At 41.3% G+C, this 21,315-nt stretch overlaps 1 protein-coding gene across 3 annotated transcripts in view; it reads right to left on the bottom strand.

Moving 5' to 3' along the window:
• Positions 1-21,315, bottom strand: part of LOC311101197 (CUB and sushi domain-containing protein 1-like) — a gene marked incomplete at both ends in the record, with an annotated part of 408,327 nt that overhangs the window by 116,915 nt on the left and 270,097 nt on the right. For all 3 annotated transcript variants that reach the window (XM_084142297.1, XM_084142298.1, XM_084142299.1), the window contains 9 exons: positions 1,903-2,091; positions 7,974-8,189; positions 8,419-8,535; positions 11,358-11,546; positions 14,023-14,210; positions 14,375-14,513; positions 14,802-14,996; positions 16,943-17,269; positions 18,183-18,365. In XM_084142297.1, the coding sequence (XP_083998423.1) occupies positions 1,903-2,091; positions 7,974-8,189; positions 8,419-8,535; positions 11,358-11,546; positions 14,023-14,210; positions 14,375-14,513; positions 14,802-14,996; positions 16,943-17,269; positions 18,183-18,365 (1,743 nt within the window). The remainder of the gene's footprint in view (positions 1-1,902; positions 2,092-7,973; positions 8,190-8,418; positions 8,536-11,357; positions 11,547-14,022; positions 14,211-14,374; positions 14,514-14,801; positions 14,997-16,942; positions 17,270-18,182; positions 18,366-21,315) is intronic.

The raw sequence follows: 21,315 nt of genomic DNA, 5'->3' as shown, positions 1-21,315 counted from the left end.
AGTGCGAGAGAGAGCGAGAGAGAGAGAGAGAGAGAGAGAGAGAGAGTATGATATTAAGACATTTCATTCATGGCAATCTGCGTTTAAAGTCAGAAAAATGTCTTGATTATCTTTAGAGAACTGTCATATTTCCCTACACACTAGAAGCTGCTCATTCCTAGCTACAAGAGAAAGAGAGAGAGAGAGAGACAGAGAGAGAGAGAGAGAGAAGACCTGTGAGAAAATTCATATCTGTCCGTTATGAAACTGAACAGGGGCATTGAAGGAGCAGTTTAACAGAAAGAGAAGAGTTCACCACAAACGTTCAGCAGTTTGAACCCAGAATACTTCAGCAGCTGCTGCCCTGTTATCCACTGATGGGCAAATCAGGTGTTTCCCTTGCTGGAATTGTTATGAATCTCCACAACAGAAACTTGAGAGGAATATTAATTAATGAACAGCTCTCTGCATTAAGTGTGTGTTCGTCACTAAGGCTCAGGGCTGTGCTGGAATGAGATGTCCTTGTAGTTAATATTCTGATGTTGTACCTCAGATATAGAAGCAAATGTTGCCTGTAGACCTTGAGTCGTGTGAGCTTAAACTCTAATTTGGTTCACGTGGGGTGATTGACTAATTTTCTATACTGAACTTTTTATGAGAAAACACATGGTTATTTGTAGGGGATGACAAAATGACAGCCAAATCATCTTTGGTTTCTAACTCTGCTTATAAAAGAGTACTTAACTGATCATAGGGACAAGTTGAGTTATATTCTTGAGATTGTTAACCATTTGACAATATTCAGAAATGTACACTACCGTTCAAAAGTTTGGGGTCACTTAGAAATGTCCTTGTTTTCGAAAGAAAAGTGAAGAGGCGACTCCAGGATGCTGACCTTCTAGGCAGAGTTGCAAAGAAAAAGCCATATCTCAGACTGCCCATCTTAATCTTTTATTTTTATTGGCCAGTCTGAGATATGGCTTTTTCTTTGCAACTCTGCCTAGAAGGTCAGCATCCCGGAGTCGCCTTTTCACTGTTGACGTTGAGACTGGTGTTTTGCGGGTACTATTTAATGAAGCTGCCAGTTGAAGACCTGTGAGGCGTCTGTTTCTCAAACTAGACACTCTAATATATTTGTCCTCTTGTTCTCTTGCTCAATTGTGCACCGGGGCCTCCCACTCCTCTTTCCATTCTGGTTGGAGACAGTTTGCGCTGTTCTGTGAAGGGAGTAGTACACAGCGTTGTACGAGATCTTCAGTTTCTTGGCAATTTCTCGCATGGAATAGCTTTCATTCTCAGAACAAGAATAGACTGACGAGTTTCAGAAGAAGGTTCTTTGTTTCTGGCCATTTTGAGCCTGTAATCGAACCCACAATTGCTGATGCTCCAGATACTCAACTAGTCTCAAGAAGGCCAGTTTTATTGCTTCTTTAATCAGCACAATAGTTTTCAGCTGTGCTAACATAATTGCAAAAAGGTTTTCTAATGATCAATTAGCCTTTTAAAATGATAAACTTGGATTAGCAAACACAACGTGCCATTGGAACACAGGACTGATGGTTGTTCATAATGGGCCTCTATACGCCTATGTAGATATTCCATAAAAAATCAGCCGTTTCCAGCTACAATAGCCATTTACAACATTAACAATGTCTACACTGTATTTCTGATCAATTTGATGTTATTTTAATGGACAAAAAAATGTTTCTTTCGAAAACAAGGACATTTCTAAGTGACCCCCAACTTTTCAACGGTAGTGTAGCTCAATCAATCAATCCATTAGAAACAAGCTCATGCACTTGCATTACACTATATGTTCAGTATAGCCCCTTCTCCTGCCATTGGCAAAGTACAGTACAAGTTATTTCAAAGTACAAGTATTCCCAGTTTGTCCAAATGAAATGAAAGCATGTGTCTACCTACCCACACACCTTGGCAGGGCTCCACTCCAGACCCTCCGGCCTCCCCCTAGGCAGGTGATCTTATGGTCCCCCTCCAAACGATAACCCGGGAAGCAGGAGAAAATGAGAGAGTCCCCCACCCCAAACTGGAACCCAACTCGTCGGCTGTAGGCTGGCACTCCTGGGTCTTCACAAGGCTCTAGGCTGTACTCTGTGGATTTCGCCAACATGTTTCTTAACCCTCAAACTGCCAACATATTTTAACTGGGGTCATTTTGACCCCAAGAAGAAACTATTGGAAAAAAAGCAACAATCATAGTAAAATATCAACTTCATCTTCTTATCAAAACATAATTAGACATTTAAATAACGATGGCCGGCAGGGAGGTAGCTCAGTTGGTAGAGCATGGCGTTTGCAACGCCAGGGTTGTGGGTTCGATTCCCATTGGGTATGAAAATTAAAAAGAATAATGTATGCACTAACTGTAAGTCGCTCTGGATAAGAGCGTCTGCTAAATGACGTAAATGTAAATGTTATCTGGAAAACAAAATGTATCAAAACAGACTGTTACTTTAGCAAAATGTTGAATTTTTTCCCAAAGTACAATCCACATTAGTACTAAGATGCAGATTTACCATAATTTGATTGTAGTATCATTTTGCTTTTAGAGTTTTTGAATACATGTTTTCATATATGGCCCGTTATTTGTATACCTTGTTAAAAAGGTACAATGTGTGACGACGATATGCCTTTGAGTTATCTACACGTGTGGGGCCTCTCCCTCTCCCCACACAAACTGACCAATTGTTTGGTACGAATTCTCAACTCCACTGTTGTATAATACAGTGGAGTTCAGTGATGAGTTTTGGCGGAGTGTACCTCCAACTACATCGAGTCGGTATCAGTCTTTAATGAATACCTTGTAGCCTACCTATGTTTGTCCTGTGTAAAGGCGTTCTTTTCTATGGGTGCTGCCATCCATATTTTTGGATAAAAATAGCATTTTACACGGCCACCGCCAAGGGAGCAGTTGTTTGTTAACGGATAAGGAGCAACCCGTCATTGCACTGCATATTTAGTAGTTTTGTCAGGGGATGCATAGAAGGCTATTTTTTTATCAAAAACTATGGATCCCAACTCCCACTGACAACAATCAGGACAAGCACAGGTACAAAGTAATTAAATAATTGGTATTTATAAAGGTATTGAGTGGTAGCGCATGTTTGAAGTCACTAACTTCATATTCCATTGTAAAACAGTGGATTACGCGGTGCAATTTGACAGAGGTCACATAGAATGACGTTTTTATCCAAAACTACGGATTGCAACACCCAAAGAAAATAACATCTTTACACAGGACAAGCATAGGTACAAGGTACGATTTAAAGAATTGACATTTTTACAAGTATCGTCTGATACCGACTCGATGTAGTCCGAGGTACACTCCGCCAAAACTCATCAACACTCAACTCCATTGAGATGTGATGTAGCCTACATATTGTGGAGCTGAGAATGCTCAGCTAGTATGAACATTGCTTGCTAACCATGCTATCCCTTGTCCTTTCAAACACTGATACATGTGTTTTGTAATCAAAGTCTGGTCAGTCAAAGGGTCTTGTTATCATTAATGATGTTACGTTTGATTCCGGAGCTTCGAAGCATTCGTTGAAATTGCTGAAGCCTCGATCTCACCTACAGTGTCATTGCCATCAAACTAGCATGTGAACACGGCATTCGAAGCAGTGTGCTGTATGGAACGCCATGTGTGTATCACTTTATCAGAAGTACGTCATCAATGACTTCCAAATGCTTCGTTTGAACACGTTCTTTTTCAAATTGTGTGTTGCAAAATGTGAGATCCCACTGATTTCTCCTTGGTTTCGGTGCTTTCTTCGATTCCAAACTGCTTTCAAACACCGACTTCTACTGAACACAATACTTACAAATATATATATAGTTAGGATTTTATATATGTATATTTTCACTTGACAGGTAGCTTCGCAGGTAGAGTAGGGAACTATGACATATTCAGGGAATGAGGGTATGAGGTCGAATCCCGTTGAAGGCACACTATTTAGACAATTGTTTTATGTGAAACCACACTTTGCACTGTTGTTCAAATAATTTGTTTTATTTAGTATAGTATAAGCTTCTGTCTTAAGCAACCTAAATAATGCCATGGATATAGTTTTGGAAAAATAATAAACATGAAGGCAAAAAAGGGAAGCATGATGAGAACCTTGTACTCGAACGGATTATAGGCTACTGAAATTAACGATTTACCGCTGCGCCATGGAGTTTTGATTTAAAACTGTGGAGAAATAAACATATCTGATAATCACACACTGCTATTTATTGCTGACCAGCATGTCACTAATGTGCATTGCGAACAGATAATGAAGATCCGCGTAATGAACCATTTTTCTGCACAATTTGACAAAAACTCTGAAGCCTTCAGAAAGCCTCGGATTCCCATCACTAGTTATTATTATTATGCATTTTGAAATGTTTGTATTTCCTGTTTGGTAACGCCAACCTGTCCTATTCTCTACTCACCACCAATGTGAAGTTGCTCCTACTTGAGCTCACCGGTGAAGACCACAGGTTAGGCACAGGTTGCAAGCCTCTCCTTATTTGGTTTCTCTGAGGTGTTGTCATTGTTTATTGGAAACGTTCATGTTTATGCTAATTATGTATTTGTTTTCATGAACGTGTTAAGTATTGACCACTAGAATGTTCATTGGGTAATTGTAATAACTTTAAAGTGTGTTATCACTGTTCTGTGAGAATTTACCTGTTTAAAGGTGTAAATGGTTTATCCCAGGTGATGGGGTTATTATTTAGGATTCCCCATTCCTCATTCAGGGAGGTTTGTCTAAGTAACATGCTGTTACTACAGTGGGGAAAAAAATTATTTAGTCAGCCACCAATTGTGCATGTTCTCCCACTTAAAAAGATGAGAGAGGCCTGTAATTTTCATCATAGGTACTATGACAGACAAAATGAGAAAAAAGAATCCAGAAAATCACATTGTAGGATTTTTTATGAATTTATTTGCAAATTATGGTGGAAAATAAGTATTTGGTCAATAACAAAAGTATCTCAATACTTTGTTATATACCCTTTGTTGGCAATGACACAGGTCAAACGTTTTCTGTAAGTCTTCACAAGGTTTTCACACACTGTTGCTGGTATTTTGGCCCATTCCTCCATGCAGATCTCCTCTAGAGCAGTAATGTTTTGGGGCTGTCGCTGGGCAACACGGACTTTCAACTCCCTCCAAAGATTTTCTATGGGGTTGAGATCTGGAGACTGGCTAGGCCACTCCAGGACCTTGAAATGCTTCTTACGAAGCCACTCCTTCGTTGCCCGGGCGGTGTGTTTGGGATCATTGTCATGCTGAAAGACCCAGCCACGTTTCATCTTCAATGCCCTTGCTGATGGAAGGAGGTTTTCACTCAAAATCTCACGATACATGGCCCCATTCATTCTTTCCTTTACACGGATCAGTCGTCCTGGTCCCTTTGCAGAAAAACAGCCCCAAAGCATGATGTTTCCACCCCCATGCTTCACAGTAGGTATGGTGTTCTTTGGATGCAACTCAGCATTCTTTGTCCTCCAAACACGACGAGTTTAGTTTTTACCAAAAAGTTCTATTTTGGTTTCATCTGACCATATGACATTCTCCCAATCGTCTTCTGGATCATCCAAATGCACTCTAGCAAACTTCAGACGGGCCTGGACATGTACTGGCTTAAGCAGGGGGACACGTCTGGCACTGCAGGATTTGTCCCTGGCGGCGTAGTGTGTTACTGATGGTAGGCTTTGTTACTTTGGTCCCAGCTCTCTGCAGGTCATTCACTAGGTCCCCCCGTGTGGTTCTGGGATTTTTGCTCACCGTTCTTGTGATCATTTTGACCCCACGGGGTGAGATCTTGCGTGGAGCCCCAGATCGAGGGAGATTATCAGTGGTCTTGTATGTCTTCCATTTCCTAATAATTGCTCCCACAGTTGATTTCTTCAAACCAAGCTGCTTACCTATTGCAGATTCAGTCTTCCCAGCCTGGTGCAGGTCTACATTTTTGTTTCTGGTGTCCTTTGACAGCTCTTTGGTCTTGGCCATAGTGGAGTTTGGAGTGTGACTGTTTGAGTTTGTGGACAGGTGTCTTTTATACTGATAACAAGTTCAAACAGGTGCCATTAATACAGGTAACGAGTGGAGGACAGAGGAGCCTCTTAAAGAAGAAGTTACAGGTCTGTGAGAGCCAGAAATCTTGCTTGTTTGTAGGTGACCAAATACTTATTTTCCACCATAATTTGCAAATAAATTCATAAAAAATCCTACAATGTGATTTTCTGGATTTTTTTTTCTCAATTTGTCTGTCATAGTTGACGTGTACCTATGATGAAAATTACAGGCCTCTCTCATCTTTTTAAGTGGGAGAACTTGCACAATTGGTGGCTGACTAAATACTTTTTTTCCCCACTGTATATCTCTGCCATACTCAGATGTTTATGGGCATTTTGCCCTGTGTTTGAGGTGCGTTTGTATTTGTACTCGAGTCGGGTTATTATATTATTGGCAGAGCAAGTTTATTAAAAACCCAATGCAGCCATTTTTATCTCAATATCAAATCATTTCTGGGTAACAGTTTGGTAACTTACTCTGATAGCAAAAAAACTACAAAATTGCTAGGACTGTCTAGGAGTGGTCTGTGTGGGGAGGGGAAGGGTGCCAATGCAATGCATTAACCACAGAGTGGATCAATCCATGAGTGGAGGAGCCTAGCGGGAGGGATATTTAACCTGAAAACTATCTGTTATTGGCAAAGAGGTTCGGAAATCTTATTGTAATTGGTTGATTCACTTATACCACCCGATCATGTCATCAGGCAAGCCAAAACTCCACCCATCCAAAACCTGCTGATTAGAAGGTCCTGTGTAGATTGTATTTCCAAACAGCAACTCTAAAAAATAACACTGATCACATTTTTCCCACACTTTTACAGTGTTAGTTTCATCAGCTGTTGTACACATATGAAACAAAACATAGGAAAAACAGAATTGTGCCTGCACTGGGCCTTTAAATATTTTTGTCATGTTTGAAGTTTGTATAGAATTGACCTGTTCCCACGGGGGGCCAGTATGAAAAATGTATGCACTCACTAACTGTAAGTCGCTCTGGATAAGAGCATCTGCTAAATGACTAAAATGTAAATGTATATCTTTGTAGATACGACTCTGGAGCCAGTCTTCTCCATCACCTGCACTATAAATAAATACCAACTATTTCAGCATTTGATCTACTGACGTCTAAACTGTTACTGCTTCACATTGACTTAATAGGCTGCCGAGTCCTCAATCCATTTTTTATCAAAAACAGTGTTCTAATCAGCAGTGGTGGAAAAAGTACCCAATTGTCATACTTGAGTAAAAGTAAAGATACCTTAATAGAAAATGCCTCAAGTAAAAGTAAAAGTCAACCAGTAAAATCCTACTTGAGTAAAAGTCTAAAAGTATTTGGTTTAAAATATACTTAAGTATCAAAAGTAAATGTAATTACTAAAATATACTTAAGAATCAAAAGTAAAAGTATAAATCATTTCAAATTCCTTATATTAAGCAAACCAGACGGCACCATTTTCTTATTTTATTTATTTACGGATAGCCAGAGGCACACTCCAACATTCCAGCATGTGTGTTTAGTGAATCCGCCAGATCAGAGGCAGTAGGGATGACCAGGGATGTTCTCTTGATGAGTGTGTGAATTGGACCATTTTCCTGTCCTGCTAAGCATTCAAAATGTAACGAGTACTTTTGGGTGTCAAGGAAAATGTATGGAGAAAAAGTACAATATTTTTTTTAGGAATGTAGTGAAGTAAAAGTAAAAGTAGTCAAAAATATAAATAGTAAAGTCAAGTACAGATACCCCAAAAACGACTTAAGTAGTATTTTAAGGTATTTTTACTGAAGTACTTTACACCACTGCTAATCACTGAAGTCACCTCATATCTTTGAATCTACATGAAAGGAACTCTTAAAATGTATCCTCAACAGCTGATCACCCTTTATACACAATACGTGACACCCACCTGAGAAGGACATGTTGAAACCTTCATAGGACATGGAGAAGTCGGAGACGAAGCGGAGCTGGGCGCTAAAGTTTCCAAACAGGCCGGCCTTGATGGAGGGGGGCAGGACGGAGCCAGTGAGCCTGGCCACGGGTTCCGTGAAGCTGCCATCCTCTGTGATGAGCAGGTAATCATGGGAGTCCTCCAGGTGGAACGTATGGAAGAGCAGCTGCACTCCTGGAGAGTTTCAGATAAGATTAGGCCTCCCTAAGTCACACATCAAAAACCCTGTATCCACGTCACACCAGCCCTAAGGGAAGGCTGGGGCTTAATGTTAATGAGGATATAGAGATTCATCATTCAAATTGGGGTGCTGTAGGGCTAGTCACAGCGGTTTTTACTCACTCAGTTGCTGCAACAAATGATTGGTTGGTTCTTACGGTAGAGAGCTATTAATACGTCTTACCTTTACCATGAGACACCTCTATTGTCCATGTGCAGTTCAATGAGTTTGGGTAGAAATCAGGAAACCCAGGGGAGAGAATGGTTCCTTTTTTACCAAAGATATAACCACCACACAACGCTAAGGGAAACAAAATGAAACACATCATGAATGAGTTGAATGAGGCATTGTTAGTTTTTTTGAACTCCCATATTTTGAGAACTGAACGTTTCCATTATCAAAGGGTAATTCCGCTACTTTTCAATCTCATATTCATTATCTCCAGCACCAAACCAGCATATGTGAAAACAGCGCTCTGTGACATCACAGGGTAGGATTAAAATTAAGAAACATATTAGTTTTCAAACCTGCAACGTGTTTCTAGCTAGGGAGGGTATTTTCTTGCTCCTCATGTCACCGCAAATCTCATAATGTTTGAAAATCACTGTTTTTAAAATGTTTAAACTTTTGACGATGTCATCGGGAAGAGCTTTTTAATGGGTTTTTATTCTACAAAATGTAGAAATGCTCAGTTTTCACATATGTAGACACTTGTTTGTTGCAGAGATAACGAAAAGTGGCGGAGTTGCCCTTTAATGATTCATTCATGCAATTTTTTTTGTGTAACAATCAGGGGGGTTTTGAAAAATTTATTATAACAGCATTTAAATAAATAAAGATGCAAAAGATTATGAACTTGTATCATTTGATTTTTGATCAGTATGGCAATATCACTGAAAATTGCTCAAAGAAATTGCAACATAAATAAAAAGAATCCGGGTGGTTTAATACCCGAATCTAGGTCAGAGACTGCAAAAAATATCCCTGGGTGTAAGAGGATCTCTTTTGCACTTAGTAAATGTTCTAAACAAACTTTTAGTTTCTCCTCCATGTTATTTGTAGAGACAAATCTGATGACAGTGTGAAACACAGACATAGACACATCATGTTCCCAGATGAAAAGCCTCAGAGATTACCCAGCTAGGGCTGAGTAAGATGAAGACTTGGGATACTGTATGCTGATAGTGAGTCTGTCTGGGAAGATCAAAAGGGAACTTAATAACCGAGGCAGAATTCTGACAGGAAAGGTCCTGTCAGTGGAGACAGTCAGGCAGAGTCGTCTAAACAACAACTTGTCACTGCCTTAATTACGAGATGAATGAAAATAAAAAAACAAGTTAAAGGAATGCCCTTAAAGGAAATATGCTAATCTACTATGGTTTCTGTGTATGTATCACGGGATAATTGTATTTCCTGTGATTGTGAAGCATGACATTTGTGGCATGAATGTGTATGTGAATAGACAAACAGAGGTCCACAACCTCTAGCCTGTGAGGTTGAGTCACTCAGCATTTTTAATTGGTGTGAGTATCAGTTAAATGCTGTGAAAATAGCTGAAAAAGGCGTTCCCAAGATAGTATGGAGTTGGCACTTGCAATTATACCCGATTCCGTAGGGTATGGAGATGCTGGTGATTAAATGGGGCTCATGTCGCGTGTTATCATACTCGCCCAAGGCTACCACTGAAAGTTAATCAGCGAGGATGGCTCTTTTGAGTGTGAGACAAATAAAAATCTCATAATTGCATGGTATCCCAACAAGCATCTATATATGTACTGAGGTCTGATTCATCCCGTTGGAAGGAAGAGGGGAAGATATTTTTGTTGTACTTGATTGCCCCAACGTGAGGGATCCTTGGAAATCATTAAAAATTACTTCTGGTATAGTTATCACAAAGGGACATGGACAAGACACATTTGTGGGCGTGAACAATCCATATAGTACCGTCTTTGTCATAAATAAAATAATCATAAAGGGAACTTAATCTAGGATCTAATATGTATTCACTAACTGTAAGTCGCTCTGGATAAGAGCGTCTGCTAAATGACTAAAATGTAAAATGTAAAAAATAAAGCTGGCCCCGCTTTTAAGAGATTAACTCCTGCTTCCACCATAAACGCAGCAGTGGGCAGGGAGGAGGCAGTTGCTCAGGGTGCAGGACTAGTGGACCATTTCTACAGGAAGTGAAGCGTGCATTCCTGCTGCGACGTCTAAGAATGAGGGTTCTAAGAACGACACTACAAGAACAAACCAATGATGGATGATCAATGTTATGTTCTGTGATCGTTCTGTGTTCTGTGGTTCATTATTTCTCACCATTCGCAAAAAGGATTATGCCCTAATCCTCAGTCTAATATAAAACATTGTATCTATTCCTGAAATGAATGAGTGATAAATCCCATTTAAAAATCAGATAGCAGCTTTGCCTGGAACAGGACCTGTCTATTGCATATGCCTACAGCCCCCTTGTGAAATGATAGAGTGAGTAAGAGGGACAAAGAGGCAGATACAACGGCAGCAAACGTTTTACATATCTGAATGGGATGTGGAAATGCCACCACTGTCAATCATGAAGGTCAAGTTCAGATGAGAACAGTCTGAATTAGACTCAGCTAGAATAGAAGACACAGCTTATAAACTCGTTGTCTGGAGGATGATATTGGACGACCAAAACCTGATGATCTACTCCATTTACTGGGGGGGAAAAAATGCTGTACAAGGTTATTTTTATCCCAAGTAGCGGGAAACAAATGAGATAAGCGGTTGGAATGATGTCTTCTTGCAGAATCTCCACCCTGCCTACCAACTCTCAGACTCTCTGTTGTCTGCCGCTCAAAGTTATCTTAAGTGTGCATATTCTAGTTACCTTTCCTCTCATCAGGAATCAAAGAACTCAGCCCCTTAGGGTTGTCAAAGAGGTGTACCCTTTCCACCAGATAAGACAGAGCGATTGGTTAGCAGTGTGCTGTGTCTCCCACATCTCTCTCTGTGAATGTGATGGGGAGTATGAGGAGAAGGGGTGATGGCCGAGTAAGTGCTGCCATGCATGTCAGTGCACCTGACAGGAACATGGAAAAGGAGAGGAAAGAAGGGTTGGACGGTGCTAGATCGGGGTACACTACCATCACAGCTGGGCAGTGCGTGGTTCCACTGATGGTTCCTCTCGCACACGATTGGTATCTCATCGCTCAGCGTATATCCTTGATCACAGCTGAATGTCACCCTGGTCCCAATGGCAAAATTGTTCCCATACCGCTTTCCATTGACTGGGATCCCAGGATCTAAGCAGGAATCTGTTTCCATCATAACGCCTGTGGGGATAGAAATAGCTATTTAATTTCACCTTCAGGCCTTAAATTGAATAGAAGATGGTGTCAGAATCGCTCTTTACTGTATAAATCATGAGAGGGAGCCACAAGGAGTTCTCTCTCCTTCCCCCTCTCATTCTATTTCATCCCTTGGTGGAGGGTTGTCCTCATAAGAAATATTGTAATAATAATCAAATGTATATTTTATTAAGGAGTTTTTCCCAATAAAATACATCAAATATGTTTAGAAAACACCATTTAGGGCATTAATTAGTGAGTATGTAGTATGGAAGCCTGATTAAAGTAAGTATGTACTCCACTCTTGGAAGAGAATATGTTCTCTATCATAGTAGACTGATGGATGGCAGTTGTACATTTAAGTGATAATGCCATTGAACCCGGTGTTTGGAGGATATATTAGCATGGGTGTTGTTAGGCCCGAGACGAACACTGTCTTCGAGGGCATTATCACTTTTATACAACGGATTACCAACATATTCAAATAATGACTGACATATTTTTCTAAAAAAAAAGTTATTTTGATTAATTTATTCATACTATTTAATCTTTCCACAAGATATAGTCCCGACACAAATCTAGGGATGCTACCCAAGCCGGCTGGTTGTTCGTTCTATCGGTTCGGTTGCTAGAGACGCGACCCAGTCGTTCAGTCTTATTTTTGTTCTGTATCTATTGATCTTTTCGTTCTAAATGTTCCATTGCCATATTGGCTGGCAACGTCCTTATCCCTTGTTTGCTAGCTAGCCAAATACGGCTAACTTACAGTCACGTCAAACAGTGCAGCCAGAATAACAACAAAGCTGTTTTCTAGTGACATTTATTTGGATACATCCATAACAATGAGCTAATGTTGCGCAATTTCACATGGCATAGAAAATGTGCTCTCTCGTCAGCACACTGTAGTTCAGAGGAGCTAGCCAACAACACAGCTAACACAATCATTTCAAACTGAAGCTGGAAAGACTTCAAACTAGCTGCACTTAGTTTAGTTTTACCTGTTTTCTATTGATAGTTCTTTGTATATATCCATAAAAATGATGCTGATTCATGATTTCGACTGGCTGTGGGACAGCTGGAGATCAAATTTCAATATTGAAACAATGTTGCAAATGTCGGCGAGACAGACAGCAAGGTTTATATAAATCTCCGCTGTTGAAAACCAAATGCTAGTCTAAAAGAAATGGGAGATAATGTCTAGGTGCTTTTTATAGTGGAGATCAAGTTTATAAATTGCCTGGCTGGGCTGATGAGACAGTGAATTGCGCAGTGAGATGGAACAGAGTAAATAGGCATTTTAACGTCATAGCTTTAGCCGGTGGTAACTTGTGGAATAGACACCGTCTGGAATGCGGTTTTAACCCATCAGCATCCAGGATTAGACCCACCCGTTGTATAATGTTATTTACGAAATCATTCTCTCTAAGGGTGCGTTTGTAAATTCGCTCCGGTTATCTACTCTGATTCCAGAGTGCAGAATAACTGATGGATTTACGAACACGCAACACCCGTTGATTATGGCCGGTGTCAGTAAACGTCGGCAAAAAAGCGTAATTAAATTGTTGCCAGCAGCACAGTTACAGTCACTAATGCTCTGGATAACATGAAAACAGCCTAACCAGCTCTGCTAGCGTGAGTAAAATGGTCAGAGTGAGGTGTTCTCTCATTTGTGTCTGGAAGTAGCTAGAAAGCTAGCCAACATTAGCCAGTTAGCTTGGGTGCTTGACTGCCGTTGTGAGGTCAGAACACTCCGATCAACCCTACTACTCGGCCAGAGCGTCCAGTGTGTGCTCTGAACGCTCAGAAAGCGAACCGCTCTGAATTTACGAACGGACAATCTGACAACGCTCTGAATTTACGAATGCCCAGAGCGTACTCTGAGTGCACTCTGGCACTCCAGATTGAATTTACGAACACACCCCAAAGCATTAATTTAAAACAGCCTTTGTGACATCACTTTCATTCCACAGTTATGTTTTCCTTTTTAACATTCCTAAGATATTTTGGCATATCATAGAATTTGGAGAAAGAATTAGACTAGCTATTTTACAACGCTATTCAATTATTGATAGATTACTTAATAATCTTATTGCAAACCACAGCCTATTGCTATTATTAGTGATATAATCAAGTTACATCTCATGAGTTAAATTAGGTTTCCCTACCTAATCTCAAATTTTTTGGCATTTAAATCGCAGCCCTGTTCAGGCAACAACCCCAATGAAGACAAGTTATCCAAATGAAGTGTAAATCTAATTTCACAGCTCCTACACCACTTCAATATGATCACAACACCCACACACGAGCTGAGTTAATATTGACATCAGCAGCACACACAGTAAAGTGAGATTGCACCAGCCGTTGTAGCCATGAAACAATGTGTGGATTGACAACACAATGTCCTCCACTTTTCAAAGGTAGCCCTGTGGATACATTTCAAATTGAAAACAGTAGAACTCACTGTCATAGCGGATCTGGAAGCCCACGCTGGAGCGACTGTTGTCCGTGGTGAATAGCAGGTACATGTAATTGCTGGTGCTAATGAGAAAATGGGGCGCCTGAGTGCCATGATACTCTCCGATTAAAGGAGAGGAGTTGGAGGGGCCATCCCGAATCTCCAGTGTGTCATAATTAACCTCGGTCTGAAATCTACATGGAAACAGACAGACAGAAAAGGAGCGAAAAGAGAAGTGAATTAGAAGCTACTATTTCATCCAAACATTTCTATGTAGCCTATCATGGCAGATTATCTCAAACGGAATGATTGAAATAGCTTCATCAGGGATAAGACACATTTGAAACAAAATAGAAACCTGTCAAAGGATATCTTGATGGCATGGTCTTTGCTGGCTTCAATGACCCATTCACAGTTCAAAGAGTCTTTGTAGTATCCTGGCCAGCCAGGTGACAGCAGAACTCCGGTTGGAGCTGTTAAATGTCCCCCACATGGTGCTAGAGGGGAACATATCTTAGTGGCAATGTTCTGACATAGAGAGCTTACAAGTCTATATGCAACAGCATGCAGCATTTATCCATATAGACTGTCAAGGGGAAACTTTACTAGTTATTTTTGAGTTGTAGCACACTTTCTACAATGTTACACCAATAGACAACAATAAAGCAGACCCCCTACATGACATGCCCAGTGCCCACCCACTCCAACCCAAGGGAGTCAGGATGACATTGGCAGACTGTCTACTTATAGGATTACATGGATTATTGTTCAACATTATACAGTACCTTCACACCGAGGAACTGCTGCATTCCACACAACGTTGCCATCCTGAATGATGCAGGTTATGGACTCAGACCCATGGGTTTTGATGAAGCCTTCATCACATGTGAAAAGCACGGAGCTCCCCAACAAGAAGTGCTCCCCATACCGCTGGCCATTGACTGGGATGCCGGGGTCGTGGCATTCATTCTGACCAAACGCTAGAGAGGAAAATAAAACTGGTTTCAGTGTTTTTCAGTGTTGCTGTTTTTTAATCAATAAGAAGACATCAAACTGGATTCTGTGTCACATTTAACTAATTTGTCTTATCCCAGAGAACACGATGAGAACCTGGTTAATTATTTAGTCATTGAGAATAGATGCTAATCAGCCAACAAAATGAACACAGCACAGTGGTGAAGACTGACGCCATGGAGGCAACACTAATTTCCCTGGCTCATTGTTATTACACTCCTGCTTGCTGACAGTAACTCCCCATGCCAGATTGGGAGACATGTCCCTCTCCTCCTGACACAGCGACACGCCAGTTCTATGGCGCTGCTATTGAGATGCCACACCACCGGCTCCCCAGCCATCCCCATCACATGGCAGACACCTCCCCAACGAGAACCCCCCCCCCATCCCTGTCTTAGTCACTGACAGGAGGGTCCAGCGGATGCTGATGTGGAATAAGAACAGTAACAACATCCTCCTTCATTTCATTAACCTTCCCCACCACTGCAGCCTGCCTCTGTTCCTCTGTGGAGGAGAGACATGTCGCTGCATTGTCTCCCAGGCCAGGGGAGTGCAATGAGACAATGTGTCCTAGAGATAGCAAACAGGCATTGGGGACAGCAATATTCAGACCTAATTTCAGCTCGGTGTGGCACAAGCATAATTCCATTAACATTGGGCACACCCGGATCAGTTCAATATTTTTGTGCCACAGTGTGTCTATTTCGAGGCAGAGGACCTGAACAGACCTCTCTCTACCATTGCTGTTTCCTGTTCCATGATACTGTCTCTAAATTATCAGCAAAAATTTTAAAATGTATGGCTTTAAATGTTTACCTTACATTTACATTTTACATTTTAGTCATTTAGCAGACGCTCTTATCCAGAGCGACTTACAGTTAGTGAATACATCTTTTTTTTATACTGGCCCCCCGTGGGAATCAAACCCACAACCCTGGCGTTTATGCTCTATCAACTGAGCTACATCCCTGCCGGCCATTCCCTCCCCTACCCTGGACGACGCTGGGCCAATTGTGCGCCGCCCATGAGTCTCCCGGTCGCGGCCGGCTGCGACAGAGCCTGGATTCGAACCAGGATCTCTAGTGGCACAGTTAACACTGCGATGCAGTGCCTTAGACCACTGCGCCTTCAAGGTTCGGAATTGTCTTCCAGTACTATTGTTTTTCTTATCTCGTGTTTACAGATAAAACATGTTTGGGGCCGACTGGTAGACACAATTGCATTAAAATATGCATTAAAATGTTAATATTGTAAATGATTAAAATGCCAAACATTCCCAAGGCCCTTTTAAATGGTGTAGTATTGAGAGAAAAGGGCAAATGTTTTATTTCATTTGTCATAATGTCATCTGTTGAATAGAAAACAGAGTGAACACCCTGGGCACAGACGTCAATTCAACATCTATTCCACGTTGGTTCAATGTAATTTCATTGAAATGACGTGGAAACAATGTTGATTTAACCAGCGTGTGCCCCGTGGGAAATAATTAAATAAAATGTATGGGTAAGTAGTAAAAGTGATGCACTACGTATATCTTTAGACCAGTTAATCAAATGTAATAGAATTAGTAATAATTCAAATGAGATTTTCCTGATTTTAATTATAGGTAAAAGATAAATGTGTATACACAAATCTTTGGCCATACAAATTGTTAAATACAATAGTACCACAGTTCTAGCTAATGGATCTCCATTCTCAGATAGGGATCCTCTAATTGAAGATTGTTAATAATGTTGATTCGTTAGCTCCCTTGTGAGAGTATACCTGACTAAGTATTTGATTGCACACATCTGAAGCACTAAAGAGACAACTTGACTCAGTAGTTGTGCCACAGGCAGTTCTGAATTGCATAACAGAAGACATTGTGAGGGGCCTCGAGTCTACAAAATATTGCAAAATCTCCAATATTTACTTGTGTAAGTGATGTTAAATCCTTTCCCAGTGTTGGAGTGGTCAGACTGGAACTCCAGGCGCATGATGTGTCCGTTGCTGGCGATCTGAGAGGGTACGTCCTTCCCGGAGAACGTGCCGAATGTGGTGGGCTCTGACATCCCGTCGTCTTTCACAATGAGGTAGTCAAACTGGGGCTCTACCTCAAAGTCGCTGAAAATGAGATGAATCCTGCTCCCTGACTCTGCGATAATGAGCCACACACAGTTCATGTTGTTCCCATACTCCTCGGGGTAGTTGGGGGAGAGGATTATTCCTGATGGGGTGGTGAAATTGAAGAAGCAGGAGACTGTAAAAATAGATAGGGGCACACACACACACACACAGATCTGCCATCATGCTTTGATGCATCACACAGTGAGCGAAATTAGCTATTTTATAAGACATCACTGAAGACGTTTTGTTTGAAATGGGACGGATACATGCTTTCCTTTGAATGCTTCAGGTGCTACACATTCTATTCACTGTACTAGGTGGAAGAATATAACCCAGTGTCATGACAGTAGAGGATATTTAACTTTTACATTTTAGTCATTTAGCAGACACTCTTATCCAGAGCGACTTACAGTAGTGAGTGCATAGAACCAAGAGCTGATTGCCCTTGGCTGATTAGCTGCTTAACCCTTGTTGGATGGTTGAAAAGATTGAACTCTAACAATACAGCATTACCTGCAGCAGAGGCTCTTACTTTACATCTGAAAAGTCTCCCTTCTCAAAAAAGAACTCTTAAGGCCTCTGTATAGAAACTATAATGAATAAGCTCAGTGTCTAAATTATGGTGGTAATGATCTTTGAATTGTATAATAATATAATAATAATAAATAATATGCCATTTAGCAGACGCTTTTATCCAAAGCAACTTACAGTCATGCGTGCATACATTTTTTTTTTTTGTGTATGGGTGGTCCCGGGGTTCGAACCCACTACCTTGGCGTTACAAGCGCCGTGCTCTACCAGCTGAGTTACAGAGGACCACCCATGGACCACCCATGTATGGTTTTCCAAAATAGACAGCGGGAGTGTTGACCAAGCCCCGAGAGATGATGGCAGCTTTACATGAGTCAGTGGGGATAGCCATATCACCTTCCTTCCCTAGCTGGCTGGTTCCCTCGGACTGTTGGGACGGTGTCGGTGTATCAGATGGATCAATCTCAATGACAGCGCTGTTAATTAAAGTCATGCATTTTTAAATGGTATCTTACACACGCAGCTGGGTTTGTTTCCAGACCACTGGTTGTTTTGCTGGCATGATATCATTCTCTCGCCGACCAACTCGAAGGCCGCCTGACACTCGAACGTCAGCATGTCGCCGTGTAAAAAACGCTCCCCTGTTCTTCTGCCGTAGGCCGGGATGCCAGGATCCCCACACCCTCCTTTGTCGATTTCTGTAAAAAATATACAAGTGTTACAACGTTGAAGTTCATTCAGTGGTTTCAATTCCCAAGGACATCCGGCAAGTTGATCTTAGGGTTGAATCTCCTAAAACTGACATCCACTGAGCAATCATCAGATCCTGAAAACATAACATGACAGCTTTCCTCTAACACAACATTCCTTACACAAGGAAAATAGTCTTAGAACCATGGATGGTTCACATGATACAAGCTATCCCTGGTATAATCCAAGAGAAAACAAGACAGCGAGAGTTTATTAGTTCCTCTACGTGTTCAGGTAGAGCAGGAGTAAAATGACGTTCTGGAAGAGTTCATTTTTTTGTGTTAACAACCAGCCTGTCAGCTCAGCTGCTGCCGCTCCACTAGCCCATCTGAGCAATAATCTACAGGGGATGGGTTTTATTCCAGCAGCACATTCAACAACCTTTGTGAGGTGTTAAGTGTCAGTTAAATACCTTTGGACCTGCCAAGAGCAATTAGTTGAAGGATCTATGCAGAGGCTCCACAATCAGTAAGGGCATATCAGCCCAATCGCAACCGTGATAGAGATGTAAACTGTCTTACTAAGCCTTCGCCATTCTCTTCAATACTAATATGTAAATATGTCTCAAGTGGCTGGCCATCACTGAATCTACCGTCCAATAACCGACATTATGATGAGCTGGGAGTCAAATCAGCAGTCCAGAACATGTTTCCCATTTCAATGCATATTGTGGGTGAAATTACAAACATTGTTGAAACAAGTAAACAGGAGATAACATAAAAATATGTGTATTTGAGGTACACAGTGGACTGTTTCAGAGTTAATGCAAATATTTCAGAGATGTCATAAACAAGTCAAAGCATCATATCAATGTCCACAAATAACAGATAACAGAGACATTTTTTATTTATGTTTTGTAGATTTTATTTCCTTCTTAATGCGTTTGAGCCAATCAGTTGTGTTGTGACAAGGTGGAGGGGGTATAGAGAAAATAGCCCTATTTGGTAAAAGACCAAGTCCATATTATGGCAAGAACGGCTCAAATAAGCAAAGAGAAACGACAGTCCATCATTACTTTAAGACATGAAGGTCAGTCAATACGGAACATTTCGAGAACTTTGAACGTTTCTCCAAGTGCAGTCGCAAAAACCATCAAGCGCTATGATGAAACTGGCTCTCATGAGGACCGCTACAGGAAAGGAAGACCCAGAGCTACCTCTGCTGCAGAGGATAAGTTCATTAGAGTTACCAGCCTCAGAAATTGAAGCCCAAATAAATGCTTCACAGAGTTCAAGTAACAGACACATATCAACATCAACTGTTCAGTGGAGACTGCGTGAATCAGGCCTTCATGGTCGAATTGCTGCAAAGAAACCACTCCTAAAGGACACCAATAATAAGATGACACTTGCTTGGGCCAACAAACACGAGCAATGGACATTAGACCGGAGGAGTCCAAATTTGAGATTTTTGGTTCCAACCGCCGTGTCTTTGTGAGACGCAGAGTAGGTGAACGGATGATCTCCGCGTGTACGGTTCCCACCGTGAAGCATGGGGGAGGAGGTGTGATGGTGTGGGTGTGCGTTGCTGGTGACACTGTCAGTGATTTATTTAGAATTCAAGGCACACTTAACCAGCATGGCTACCACAGCATTCTGCAGCGATACGCCATCCCATCTGGTTTGCGCTTAGTGGGATTATCATTTGTTTTTCAACAGGACAATGACCCAACACACCTCCAGGCTGTGTAAGGGCTATTTGACCAAGAAGGAGAGTGATTGAGTGCTGCATCTGATGACCTGGCGTCCACAATCACCCGACCTCAACCCAATTGAGATGGTTTGGGATGAGTTGGACCGCAGAGTGAAGGAAAAGCAGCCAACAAGTGCTCAGCATATGTGGGAACTCTTTCAACACTGTTGGAATAGCATTCCAGGTGAAGCTGGTTGACAGAATGCCAAGAGTGTGCAAAGCTGTCATCAAGGCAAAGGGTGGCTACTTTGAAGAATCTCAAATTTAAAATATATTTTGATTTGTTAAACACTTTTTGGGTTACTACATGATTCCAAATGCGTTATTTCATAGTTTTGATGTCTTCACTATTATTTTACAATGTAAAAAATAGTAAAAATTAAAATAAACCTTTAATGAGTAGGTGTGTCCAAACTTTTGACTGGTACTGTATATACAGTGGGGAGAACAAGTATTTGATACACTGCCGATTTTGCAGGTTTTCCTACTTACAAAGCATGTAGAGGTCTGTCATTTTTATCATAGGTACACTTCAACTGTGAGAGACGGAATCTAAAACAAAAATCCAGAAAATTACATTGTATGATTTTTAAGTAATTCATTTGCATTTTATTGCATGACATAAGTATTTGATACATCAGAAAAGCAGAACTTAATATTTGGTACAGAAACCATTGTTTGCAATTACAGAGATCATACATTTTCTGTAGGTCTTGACCAGGTTTGCACACACTGCAGCAGGGATTTTGGCCCACTCCTCCATACAGACCTTCTCCAGATCCTTCAGGTTTCGAGGCTGTCGCTGGGCAATACAGACTTTCAGCTCCCTCCAAAGATTTTCTACTGGGTTCAGGTCTGGAGACTGGCTAGGCCACTCCAGGACCTTGAGATGCTTCTTACAGAGCCACTCCTTAGTTGCCCTGGCTGTGTGTTTCAGGTCGTTGTCATGCTGGAAGACCCAGCCACGACCCATCTTCAATGCTCTTACTGAGGTAAGGAGGTTGTTGGCCAAGATCTCGCGATACATGGCCCCATCCATCCTCTCCTCAATACGGTGCAGTCGTCCTGTCCCCTTTGCAGACAAGCATCCCCAAAGAATGATGTTTCCACCTCCATGCTTCACGGTTGGGATGGTGTTCTTGGGGTTGTACTCATCCTTCTTCTTCCTCCAAACACGGCGAGTGGAGTTTAGACCAAAAAGCTCTA

Source organism: Coregonus lavaretus (assembly GCF_964263955.1).
Source record: "Coregonus lavaretus genome assembly, chromosome: 25".
NCBI lineage: Eukaryota > Metazoa > Chordata > Actinopteri > Salmoniformes > Salmonidae > Coregonus > Coregonus lavaretus.
This window is presented reverse-complemented; position numbering and strand designations above follow the sequence as displayed.